Source organism: Orcinus orca, chromosome 3 (genome assembly GCF_937001465.1).
Source record: "Orcinus orca chromosome 3, mOrcOrc1.1, whole genome shotgun sequence".
Classification (NCBI taxonomy): Eukaryota; Metazoa; Chordata; class Mammalia; order Artiodactyla; family Delphinidae; genus Orcinus; species Orcinus orca.
This window is the reverse complement of record NC_064561.1, coordinates 173042042-173055909: the sequence shown is the minus strand read 5'-3', so window position 1 is coordinate 173055909 and position 13868 is coordinate 173042042. Positions and strand designations below refer to the sequence as shown.

The 13868-nt window shown below is 42.4% G+C and overlaps 1 protein-coding gene across 11 annotated transcripts in view; it reads left to right on the top strand.

Annotated features, from left to right (window-relative positions):
* Positions 1-13868, top strand: part of TRIO (trio Rho guanine nucleotide exchange factor) — a 372523-nt gene that overhangs the window by 247900 nt on the left and 110755 nt on the right. For all 11 annotated transcript variants that reach the window (XM_004274483.3, XM_049708367.1, XM_049708366.1 and 8 more), the window contains exons 20-21: positions 2180-2295; positions 5597-5719. In XM_004274483.3, coding sequence (XP_004274531.2) covers positions 2180-2295; positions 5597-5719 — 239 coding nt within the window. The remainder of the gene's footprint in view (positions 1-2179; positions 2296-5596; positions 5720-13868) is intronic.

The following is a 13868-nucleotide window of genomic DNA, read 5'->3' as shown; positions in this document are numbered from 1 at the left end:
AATGTATCAGTTTTATATACTTAAAGCATTATGAATAAAAGCAAATTGCCAAAGAATGTTATATAGATAGATGGGTATCATTTGAGTTTAAAAATGTACAAAACCGTACACACACGCACGCACGCACACACGCATGCATAGAAAAAGACCTGGGAACAATTATACTAAAGCGTAAGTAGGGTTGTCATGGGTGGAAGTTAAGGGTACTGATGATTTTTATGCTGTAGAATTCTGATTGAATATTTTGCAGTGAAAATGCATCCAGGTGATACATCATTTTAAACTTAATCATAAATTTTTTTACAAGTTTAATTGAAATGACATGGAAGTGGGTCCTCAGAAAATGAGGAGAATTGTTGAAAACAGTCTCGGTATTCAGGCCCTGTTCTATCAGCTTTAATCCTCACCTGAGCTTCAGTCCTGCCCCAGGCAGAGGCTACGGAAATAAGAGACTAGAAAAGACTTACGCTCGTTTTCCTTTCATTTAAGTGGTAGCTTATTTTTTGACAGGCTTCAAATTTCAGTGCTAATTTGCTTCACTAAACTAGTTCACTTTTCAGTCGAGCAAAGATAATGTAACAGGACCAACCAGTGAGCTGGCGGGTACATGCTGCCTGCAGGCTCCTGTTTCTCACAAAGTACTCAGCCTATGAGGAACTCGGTAAATATTTGTGGAGAGGTTATTATTTTTAAAGTTTTCCAATAAAGTTATATTCCAGGTACCACTTATTTGATTTGCAATTTCAGGCAGGGAATCTTTTTCTGAAGTTTTTTTTATCTGTTTACTTTGTAAACTTCTAGAGTAAAAACAGACTCAGTGTAAAGAATGTTTAAAGTGTACAAATGTATATAAATTACCTAAATTCCTTTGCCAGTGGTAACCACTGTGAAGACCTTTTTGTGCTTCCTTCTATGCACATAAGTGGAAATATGCAGAGATACAAACGTGTAGCTTCAACTCACCCATCTGGCTTTTTAATTTTTTTTTTGAAGTGGGACTATATTCCCCTGCAGTTTTCTTCTTACGCTTAGTAATAATTTCATTCTATATCAGAATTTGGAGATCTGCTCTGTTACTTTTAACGTCCAGTATGGCGACTTTGTAATTGATTTAATCTGACCCCTAATCAATGGGCTCATACGTTGCTGCCAGTTTTTCCGAACAGCACCTCAGTGTGTGTGCATCTGTGTACAAATTGTGTCGAGAGCTTGTGCCAGCACCGTATCTGAAAGATAAATTCCTGGTTCAAGGGTGCGCACCACTCAGTGTCGTTACCTGTCACCAGGTGACCTCTGCAGGGGTTGTGCTCCATTTTTCTCCCCCAATAATACAGGCACACAGGTTTCCTCTGTCCCTTCTAGCCCTGGGCAGCGTAGTCCCTGCCAGGGAGTGGTGTAAACTGGTCTCATTGTTTGAGTGAGACGAAACGTTTCTGTATTTTTAGTGGCCACATTTCATTTCATATAATCGTGACCTCCATGTTTATATGCTTTGCTCGCTTTGCTAACAGATTATTCATATTTTCCTGTTGACTGTTAAGTAAGTTAGATCCACCTTCTATGTTGCCAATAGTTTTTCCTGGCTTTTTACTTGTGTCCTATTTTTATGGCGGTGGTTATTTGGTTATGAGATTTTTAATTCTCTTGTAATCCGATTGCTGTTTTAACTTTTCCTTTCTAGCTTCATGCTTCTCAACTTCATTTCCTTCCCTCTCCTAAGGGTTTATGTTTTTGGTTTTGTTTTTAAAGCCCCCATCATTTTCTTCTAGTACTCCACTGTTTCATCTGACATCTTTTGATGTATACTAAATTCCTTCCGCAGGAAGGTTCTCATGGTCTTGCACAAAACATCTAATACTGGTGTTTTTCCAGCCATTGTCAGATTGCCCCAGCAGGGGACTCAGTAGCTACCCCACTGACCCAGCCGACCTGAGGGATTAGAGGCCAACTCGAGTGTCGGGTGATGCCAGTCCTAAGCGTAAACTGGAGTAAGAGAACGAGGAGAGGTCTGGACAGGCGTGTCAAGGAGCCAGGCAGGCAGGCCGTGCGGCTCAGTGACTATACTCTGGCTCACCACGGCCTTTGCGTTAAAATGTCTTTAAATAAGAATGAATGGGATTTTGTGGGTGTTGTGCTTGATGGCCAGCGCCAACATGCGGCTTTCTCTTCATTCTCTCAGATATCTTGAATGAACTCTTCCAGCGGGAGAACAGGGTGTTGCATTACTGGACCATGAGGAAGCGGCGGCTGGACCAGTGCCAGCAGTACGTGGTCTTTGAGCGAAGCGCCAAGCAGGTCAGCCATCACACAGCCCTCCTGCCCCCTCCTCCCCACGCCCAGGCCTCCGTCGTCAGACGGGCAGCTTCTGACATGGCAGCAGATGGAAAACCACTGCCTGATCATCAAAACAGCCTTGCCTTTTACTTGACCGTTCGTTGCCAGAAAACCCCCCAGCCTCGTAAAAGTGTGTTACTCGGTGATTTTGGCCTCAGCGGGTGTGCCATTCAGCTCTGCCGAGCTGCCCTCACCCCGCAGTTAAGACAGCGAAGTGCGCGCAGTCGTGGTCATGATGATTTAAGTCACTGTAAGATAATACGGTGGGCAGTTTTCCATGTTGGCGTACTCATATCTTCAGGACAAAATTTTGTTCTTCGGATAAACTGAGCTAAAATTAAGTAAGAAATGTGGCAGAATTTCTCAGAATTCAGTATACTCAAAAAAAGGTCACGCATTTGGCTAAGGGAGAGACCTCAAGAGGGTACGTTTGCAGTGTCCCCCTCCCCTCCCCCGCCTGCCGGAAGTCATTCTGGGATCGATGGCCAGTCGTGGAGATCATTTTAGGGTAAAGTCTGTCTGACTGTAACTCAGACAGGAAGATGCCTGTCACTTCTCTCTGGCCTTAACAGTAGCCTAGGAATCCGTGCCCATTAGTCCAGAATTCGGAGGGTCAGGAGGGAGCGGGAGGGAGAAGGCTTGTTCTCAGAAGCCCCCGCGAGTCACCTCACATGCACCACGTCCCCGGGGCCTCCTCAGGGCTGCCGGTCCCTGGTGACCGCGTGTGACCTGCTCTGTCTTCTGGATCCACCTGGAAACCTGACACGTGCCTGATGCAGCGTAGGCATTTGATAAAATCCGTTTAGCTCAAGAAAGATTACATTTTCCTCAGCACAGGTTTCTCACTTGGAGAACATATTTTGTTTAATTTGGTAAATGTCAGTCTCTCACTGGGCAGCCTGCTGCCCAGAGCAGCTCGGTGTCCCAGGGCGTAAGCAGGAGTTCATGGTCCCTGAACCTGGCACCCTGACCCGACCTCTCCCTTGTCTTGATTGGCTTTCCCAGATGCAGTTACCACGTTCCCAGCAGGGGTGGCAAGCGGTAGTATTTTTTAATGTTTAAATTCCATTTTCTTAACATTTTATTTAAGGATAATCTAACCGTATTTCAGATTTATGGGGGCCTGATTTTATTTCTAATTAGAGACTATTTCATAATCTTTTCTCACGTCTTTGTTTATCTCTCTGTTGAAAGACAAGAAGTCATTTAGCTACAGAGAACAAAATTGTAAATAATGCCCTTGACAGAGAAGAATAATGGAATATGCTGTTGCTTTTTCCTAAAGCCAGTTCGCATGCCAAAAATAAAATCATTCAGTTTCTGCCGTTACAGATGATGGCCCGTCAGCCCCACAGCCCTGTAGGGTTGGCTTCTGTGCTGTACGATAACAACAATCCCACAGTAAATACCGAGTTATGGGTGGGCTGTGGCAGGTGACTTGCAGCCCCTGCTCTGCTCTGGGCACCTCCTGCCTCGGGGCTGCTCCTCCCGGGCTGTCTGTGCCCCTCTCCCTTACCTCTGCCTCTGAAAGTTGGCTTTCAGTTCAGGGCTTGTTCTTGTTTCTCTTTCCTCTCTCCTTAGCTCTCACTGTTGGTGTCTCCCAGCCCTGACCTCCATTTCTGGTCTCCAGATGTAGAAACCCCAGCTCCCTCCTTGCATCTCTCCACTTTGGCCTTAACCAAAGCAGAAGTGGACCCGGGACTCCCCGTCCGCCGTGTCCCCGCCCTCATCTTACCTGATTCCCGCCTTTCCCTCATCTTCCCAGCTTCACCCCTTCATCGGGGCCTGATGCAGCACATCTGCCCTCTCCTCCGCCCCCAGAGCCATCACGGGTACCAGCCTAGCCGTGTCTCATATGAACCCCCTGGACCGGTTTGCCAACCGGTGTTGCTTTTCTCTCGCTCACTCTCCACTGCAGTCCCTTTTCCATGTGGCAGCCCCATTCACTTCCAGACCAAAGTCCAAAGGCCTGCGGCCTCCGAGGGCCCCCTGTCGCCCTCCAGCCTCACCTCCAGCCTCCCCCTGTGCAGGGCCCCTTTCCTCCTGAGCCCATCCCTTCTCAGCCTGCGGGTCCCTCATGGTCACAAGGGCAGGGCCCAAGCCTCCCCCACCCCAGCGCCCCCCTCAGCACCTGCCTGCATAGAGGGCGCTTGGGCACGATTCGCTGTGTGAACGGAGGAAGTAGGGACCTTTGAATAAATTGACCCAAATGGCTTTCTGCCTTGATGCACTGTCAGTGGCAGCATTGTTTCAGAGATGGGATAGCCATGCTTGTGCAAAACGAAAGTAAATTCCCAGCCAGGAAGCTGCATGGTAAGTAATCTGGGTCGTGGTTTCCTTTTCATTTTTTTCTTCTAAAATGCCATAAATGCTGTGAAGTATCTAATAGAGACAGTGATGTTTCTGTTCCAAGACCAGAAAGTCACAGCGGACGACTAAGATACTGTGAAGGGCAGACATGAAAGCTTCCATGTTTTTATGTTTCTTTTCCATAGTGTTGCTTTTTCAGATGTTTATGTTTAAGTAAGATTTCACTTCAGATCTATGCACATAGAAGGAAAAAATGGCTTCCATCTAAAACCATGAAAGAATAGGAGTCAGAATGTGTCCTTCTGTTGCAGTCTGGACCTTGCCGGCCCCCTTCTTCCCAGGTGGGGTCATCTCTCTCCTACATCTGGGAGGTTAAGCCACTTCTGCCAGCATCTCCCCAGAGCATCTTTATGCATAATGACGCTCTGTAGGAGCCCCCAGAAGGCCAGTGAAGTGGGTGCACACCTCAGGACTCACTGAAGGCAGGAATAGGAAGAAACGGCTAACATTGTACATTTGAAAGCTGGGAATTTGCATCTGCTTTCTTTTCCTGTTTTAAGTTAGATCACCCCAGGAAGGCTGTCAAGTCCCTGTGACGCGAATGTCTCGGTGTTCAGCAATGCGAGGGTCTCACACTTCCCGTTCCCCACACTTTCTCAGTATTCTTGAGGGAGGCTATTCACTGGACTCTTATGGCCCTTTAGGTTCATGCTTATAAGAAACTCCTGAGCTTGTTATCATTGATGCCTAAGTGACATGATTACAGTTTTCTAGAATGTCAACTTTTAATTTTGGAATTAAGATACATGTTTCAGAAGCTCATCTCTCTTTGAGGGAGTGTTTCTTGATGCGCCTGGGAGTGTGACTTTGCGTTTAAATGAGATACTGAGGTATTGGGACTTGCTTCACTGACGTTGAGCCGTGAACCTGTTTCCATTCCTTCCGTCTCTAGGCTTTGGAGTGGATCCATGACAGCGGGGAGTTCTACCTTTCCACACACACCTCCACAGGTTCGAGTATCCAGCACACCCAGGAGCTGCTGAAGGAGCACGAGGACTTCCAGATCACGGCAAAGGTGAGCTTGCATTGGCTCAGTGCCTGCGTGCCTCCTGCATGTTTCCAGGAAAACCTCAAACAGGATACTTTGTGTAAAAGAGATCTTTCCTAAAAATTTCATTGAAGAAATACCTTATGCAATGGGAGGAACGGGGTGAGCCAGATGGACTGTTAGACCCTACTTTAGTGGTAATTCTAAGGCCTTTCACACTGTCCTCATTTGTCCCTTTGTTTCTCTGTTTCCTTTTTGTGCCTCTGATTTCTGGAAATGCCTCCCACCTCCTTCCTTTATTTTTTCTTTCTTCTTTGTCCTTTTCGTTCTTCTCTTATTTTCATTCGGTTTTCCAAGTATTTTCTGAGTACTTGCTATTTTTATGGAACGCTGGTGTTCCCAGCTTGACTTAGACGGATCCTGTGCGTGTTTCCTTTCCTTGTCTTGAACAGTGAAAACTGCTGCAGTAGCATCATGCCCAGTCGTCCAGTCACGAAGCTGTCCGGGTTTTATAGTTGGCAGAGTTTATGTCAGTGGCTGTTCATAGGCTTGTAAAACTGGAGGCATTTTCACTTTTCTGCTGAATTAAATACATCTTTATGGCATATGCAGTACATGTGACTGTGAATTTTTGAGCAGATGTGTAAGAATTCACACACTGACATGAATGTTTTCTCAATTAAAATATTTGCAGGGGCTAATTCCTTCTTTTACCTCAAAACAATTTTGAGGCTTCTAGGCTTCCCTTCTCAACCTGTGGTGTTCTTGTTTTTTGTTTTGCAAAGTTTTGAATATACATGCTATGTACTGTTTTCAGGACACCTCTGTTTTTGATGATAGAGTTAAGGTTTTAGAAAAAATTGGAAATTAATTCATATTTAAGAGTAGAAAATAAATGATGAAGCTGCATAATAATTTTTGGGTAAAAAGAAGTGTTCCTGAGGAGACACCTTCAAGATAGTGGAGGAGTAAGACGTGGAGATCACCGTCCTCCCCACAGATACATCAAAAGTACATCTACATGTGGAACAACTCCAACAGAACACCTACTGAACGCTGGCAGAAGACCTCAGACTTCCCAAAGGCAAGAAACTCCCCACGTACCTGGCTGTGTGGCTGACAGGGTCTTGATGCTCTGGCTGGGTGTCAGACCTGAGCCTCTGAGGTGGGAGAGCTGAGTTCAGGACATTGGTCCACCAGAGACCTCCCGGCCCCACGTAACATCATTCGGCAAGAGCATTCCCAGAGATCTCCGTCTCAACACTAAGACCCAGCTCCACTCAACAACCAGCAAGCTCCAGTGCTGGACACCCCATGCCAAACAACTAGCAAGACAGGAACACAACCCCACCCATTAGCAGAGTGGCTGCCTAAAATCATAAGTTCAAAGACACCCCAAAACACACCGCCGGATGTGGTCATGCCCACCAGAAAGACAAGATCCACCCTTATCCACCAGAACACAGGCACCAGTCCCCTCCACGAGGAAGCCTAGACAACCCACTGAACCAACCTTAGCCACTGGGGGCAGACACCAAAAACAACGGGAACTACGAACCTGCAGCCTGCAAAAAGGAGACCCCAAACACAGTAAGTTAAGCAAAATGAGAAGACAGAGAAATAAGCAGCAGATGAAGGAACAAGGTAAAAACCCACCAGACCAAACAAATGAAGAGGAAATAGGCAGTCTACCTGAAAAAGAATTCAGAGTAATGATAGTAAAGATGGTCCAAAATCTTGGAAATAGAATGGAGAACATACAAGAAACGTTTAACAAGGACCTAAAAGAACGAGAGAGCAAACAAACAATGATGAACAACACAATAAATGAAATTAAAAATTCTCTAGAAGGAATCAGTAGCAGAATAACTGAGGCAAAAGAACAGATAAGTGACCTGGAAGATACAATAGTTGAAATAACTACCACAGAGCAGAATAAAGAAAAAAGAATGAAAAGAATTGAGGACAGTCTCAGAAACCTCTGGGACAACATTAAATGCACCAGCGTTCGAATTATAGGGGTCCCAGAAGAAGAAGAGAAAAAGAAAGGGTGTGAGAAAATATTTGAAGGGATTATAGTTGAAAACTTCCCTAATATGGGAAAGGAAATAGTCCAGGAAGCACAAAGTCCCATACAGGATAAATCCAAGGAGAAACATGCCAAGACACCTATTAATCAAACTATCAAAAATTAAATGCAAAGAAAAAATATTAAAAGCAGCAAAGGAAAAGCAGCAAATAACATACAAGGGAATCCCCATAAGGTTAACAGCTGATTTTTCAGCAGAAACTGCAAGCCAGAAGGGAGTGGCAGGACATATTTAAAGTGATGAAAGGGAAAAACCTACAACCAAGATTACTCTACCCAGCAAGGAGCTCATTCAGATTTGACTGAGAAATTAAAACCTTTACAGACAAACAAAAGCTAAGAGAATTCATCACCCCAAACCACCTTTACAACAAATGCTAAAGGAGCTTCTCTAGGCAGGAAACATGAGAAGGAAAAGACCTACAATAAGAACCCCCAAACAATTAAGAAAATGGTAATAAGAACATACATATCAATAATTACCTTAAATGTAAATGGATTAAATGCTCCAACCAAAAGACACAGAATGCCTGAATGGATACAGAAACAACACCCATATATATCATGTCTACAAGAGACCCATTTCAGACCTAGCAACACATACAGACTGAAAGTGAGGGGATGGAAAAAGATATTCCATGCAAATGGAAATCAAAAGAAAGCTGGAGTAGCAATTCTCATATCAGACCCAATAGGCTTTAAAATAAAGACTATTAGAAGAGACAAAGAAGGACACTACATAATGATCAAGGGATCAATCCAAGAAGATGATATAACAATTGTAAATATTTATGTACCCAAACATAGGAGCACCTCAATACATAAGGCAAATGCTAACAGACATAAAAGGGAAAATCGACAGTAACACAGTAATAGTAGTGGACTTTAACGCCCGCTTTCACCAATGGAGAGATCAACCAAAATGAAAATAAATAAGGAAACACAAGCTTTAAGTGATACATTAAACAAGATGGACTTAATTGATATTTATAGGACATTCCATCCAAAAACAACAAAATACACTTTCTTCACAAGTGCTCATGGAACATTCTCCAGGATAGATCATATCTTGGGTCACAAATCACGCCTTGGTAATTTTAAGAAAATTGAAATCATATCAGTTATCTTTTCTGACCACAACACTATGAGACTAGATATCAATTACAGGAAGAAAACTGTAAAAATTACAAACACATGGAGGCTAAACAATATGCTACTAAATAACTAAGAGATCACTGAAGAAATCAGAGAGGAAATCAAAAAATACCTGGAAACATATAACAATGAAAACACAACGACCGAAAACCTATGGGATGCAGCAAAAGCAGTTCTAAGGGAAGTTTATAGCAATACAACCCTACCTTAAGAAACAGAAAACATCTCAAATAAACAACCTAACCTCACACCTAAAGCAATTAAGAGAGAAGAACAAAAAAAACCTAAAGTTAGCAGAAGGAAAGAAATCATAAAGATGAAATCAGAAATAAATGAAAAAGGAATGAAGGAAACAGTAGCAAAGATCAATAAATCTAAAGGCTGGTTCTTTGAGAAGATAAACAAAATTGATTAGGCAGACTCAAATCAATAGAATTAGAAATGAAAAAGGAGAGGTAACAACTGACGCTGCAGAAATACAAAAGATCATGAGAGATTACTACAAGCAACTGTATGCCAATAAAATGGACAGCCTGGAAGAAATGGACAAATTCTTAGAAATGCACAACCTGCCAAGACTGAACCAGGAAGAAATAGAAAATATAAACAGACCAATCACAAGCACTGAAATTGAAACTGATTAAAAATCTTCCAGCAAACAAAAGCCCAGGACCAGATGGCTTCACAGGTGAATTCTGTCAAACATTTAGAGAAGAGCTAACACCTATCCTTCTCAAACTCTTCCAAAATATAGCAGAGGGAGGAACACTCCCAAACTCATTCTACCACCATGACCACCATCACCCTGATACCAAAACCAGACAAAGGTGTTACAAAAAAAGAAAACTGCGGGCCAATATCACTGATGAACAGAGATGCAAAAATCCTCAACAAAATACTAGCAAACAGAATCCAACAGCACATTAAAAGGATCATACACCATGATCAAGTGGGGTTTATCCCAGGAATGCAAGGATTCTTCAATATACACAAATGAATCAATGTGATACACCATATTAACAAATTGAAGGAGAAAAACCATATGATCAACTCAAGAGATGCAGAGAAAGCTTTCGACAAAATTCAACACCGATTTATGATGAAAACTCTCCAGAAAGTAGGCATAGCAGGAACATACCTCAGCATAATAAAGGCCATATGTGACAAACCCACAGCCAGCATCGTTTTCAATGGTGAAAAACTGAAACCATTTCCCGTAAGATGAGAGACAAGACAAGGTTGCCCACTTTCACCACTATTATTCGACATAGTTTTGGAAGTTTTAGCCACAGCAATCAGAGAAGAAGAAGAAATAAAAGGAATCCAAACTGGAAAAGAAGAAGTAAAACTGTCACTGTTTGCAGATGGCATGATACTATACATGGAGAATCCTGAAGATGCCACCAGAAAACTACTAGAACTCATCAATGAATTTGGTAAGGTTGCAGGATACAAAATTAATGCACAGAAATCTCTTGCATTTCTATACAGTAATGATGAAAAATCGGAAAGAGAAATTAAGGAAACGCTCCCATTTACCATTGCAACAAAAAGAATAAAATACCTAGGAATAAACTTACCTAAGGAGACAAAAGACCTGTATGCAGAAAATTGTAAGACACTGATGAAAGAAATTACAATGATACAAACGTGGAGAGATATATCATGTTCTTGGATTGGAAGAATCAACATTGTGGAAATGAGTATACTACCCAAAGCAATCTACAGATTCAGTGCAATCCCTATCAAACTACCAATGGCATTTTTCACAGAACTAGAACAAAAGATATCACAGTTTGTATGGAAACACAAAAGACCCCGAATAGCCAAATCAATCTTGAGAAAGAAAAACGGAGCTGGAGCAATCAGGTTCCCTGACTTCAGACTATACTACAAAGGTACAGTAATCAAGACAGCGTGGTACTGGCACAGAAACAGAAATATAGATCAGTGGTACAGGATAGAAAGCCCAGAGATAAACCCATGCATATACGGTCACCTTATCTTTGATAAATTAGGCAAGAATATACAGTGGAGAAAAGACAGCCTCTTCAGTAAGTGGTACTGGGCAAACTGGACAGCTACATGTAAAGGAATGAAATTAGAACACTCCCCAACACCCTACACAAAAATAAACTCCAAATGGATTAAAGACCTAAATTTAAGGCCAGACACTATAAAACTCTTGGAGGAAAACAGGCAGAACACTATGACATAAATCACAGCAAGATCCTTTTTGACCCACCTCCTGGAGAAATGGATATAAAACCAAAAATAAACAAATGGGACCTAATGAAACTTAAAAGCTTTTGCATAGCAAAGAAAACCATAAGACGAAAAGACAACCCTCAGAATGGGAGAAAATATTTGTAAACGAAGCAATGGACAAAGGATTAATCTCCAAAATATACAAGCAGTTCATGCAGCTCAATATCAAAAAAACAAACAACCCAATCCAAAAATGGGCAGAAGACCTAAGTAGACATTTCTCCAAAGAAGATATACAGATTGCCAACAAACGCATGAAAGGATGCTCAACGTCACTAATCACTAGAGAAATGCAAATCAAAACTACAATGAGGTAACCTCACACCTGTCAGAATGGCCATCATCAAAAAATCTACAAACAATAAATGCTGGAGAAGGTTTGGAGAAAAGGGAACCCTCTTGCACCGTTGGTGGGAATGTAAATTGATACGGCCACTATGGAGAACAGTATGGAGGTTCCTTAAAATACTAAAAATAGACCTACCATATGACCCAGCAATCTCACTACTGGGCATATACCCTGAGAAAACTATAATTCAAAAAGAGTCATGTACCACAGTGTTCATTGTAGCTCTATTTACAGTAGCCAGGACATGGAAACAACCTAAGTGTCCAACAACAGATGATTGGATAAAGAAGATGTGGCACATATATACAATGGAATATTATTCAGCCATAAAAAGAAATGAAATTGAGTTATTTGTAGTGAGGTGGATGGACCTAGAGTCTGTCATACAGAATGAAGTAAGTCAGAAAGAGAAAAACAAATACTGTATGCTAACACATATATATGGAATCTAAAAAAAAAAAAAAGGTTCTGAAGAACCTAGGGGCAGGGCAGGACAGGAATAAAGGCGCAGACGTAGAGAATGGACTTGAGGATATGGGGAGGGGGAAGGGTAAGCTGGGACGAAGTGAGAGAGTGGCATTGACATATGAACACTACCAAATGTAAAATAGATAGCTAGTGAGAAGCAGCCGCATAGCACAGGGAGATCAGCTTGGTGCTTTGTGACCACCTAGAGGGGTAGGATAGGGAGGGTTGGGAGGGAGACGCAAGAGGGAGGAGATATGGGTATATATGTGTATGTACCGCTGGTTCACTTTGTTTTATAGCAGAAACTAACACAACAATGTAAAGCAATTATCCTCCAATAAAGATGTTAAAAGAAATAAAATAAAAGGTTATATTGAAAAAAAACAACAAAGAAAGAAGTGGTGTATATGTACTACTATATTTAAAAAGGATAACCAACAAGGACCTACTGTATAGCACAGGGAACTCTGCTCAGTGTTATGTGGCAGCCTGAATGGGAGGGGAGTCTGGGGCGAATGGACTCATGTGTATATATGGCTGAGTTGCTTTGCTGTGCACCTGAAACTATCACAGCACTGTTAATTGGCTATACTCCAATATAAAATTAAAACTTAAAAAAAAAGAAAAAGTGTTCCTAAAAAAAAAAAATGTTCCTATAAAGTAAAAAGATTGAATTTCTTGTGTGGCCCTTAACTTGGCTTTGAAAACATATCCATGGGGAATTTTTAAATCGTTTAGAGTGACAACAGCTACTTTGTATTATGTTTATTTTTCCTTTTTGATACATTCTGTAACACCTTCTGAGTCCTGCTGTTCTTTCTTCCCGGGGCTCTCTTCTCAGCTCCCCTCCATCCCAAGCTGTAAGTGTACCTTTTCCATTCAGGCTCTCGGTGCCGGGCTGTGGGGACCCCTGCTCTCTGTTCTGGAGGACACACAGTGTAGCGGGGCTCAGTGGGGAGGCCTGGCAGCAGGAGCTTTTGGGTAGGGCGAGCCACACCCAGAGGGGCCGTGAGCGCTCCGAGGGGGCCCCCGCCCGCTCGGTTAAGGGGAGCTGACCTGTCGTACCTCTGCAGGTAAGGATCGTATCTTTTCCTTCCTCTAGCTGCAGTACATGTTTGACTGAATAATTCTTATTTTTTGTTAATAATTGGATAATAAATACAGTTATTGTGTGCCTTATATGACTTATATTTGTTTCATTGAATGTCCTTTGGTTATAGATAGTAAGAAAATGCCTAAGATACACTCAGGTAGATTTAAGCTTTGCTCATTTGCACTGACTTAAATTTCCATGGATGCTGCACTCTGCAAGCCATGCGTACAGCCAGACAGCTGTTCACTGCCCAGCTCCGGGGGATGCCATGCCACGCCACGCACACAGGTTGTGGTGGGAATGTTGTCATCTAGAGCTGAGTAGCGTGGCAGCTTTGTGCCACCAGTGGAGTGCATACAAAGGGATTTTTCCATTATTTCTAGTTTGCCCTTTTCCTCAGACTTGGGTTGTGGTTTTGGGAAGAATGAGCAGTAACAGGCATATTTTTGCCTGTATTTTATTTTAAAAATAAGCATCTGAAATCAAAGGTGACATCTGATCTTTCTATTTCCCAAACAGAGCTGTTTCTTTTGTTGGGTATATACTGAATTAGTTTTGCTAAGAGGAACTGATAGGTTTTGAAAAGAGCACCTCTCAGGTTTTTTTCTTAGCATTTTTTCCTTGGTTTCTGGCTCCTTTTCTTTTAATCAGAAAGCGTCTGCCCTGGTGCTTGGCGACATCGTTCAGTTTTTCGTGTTGAAATGATGCTCTTGCTAGCCTTCTGTCCCTCTGTCTTAGCATCTTCTAAGAAGTC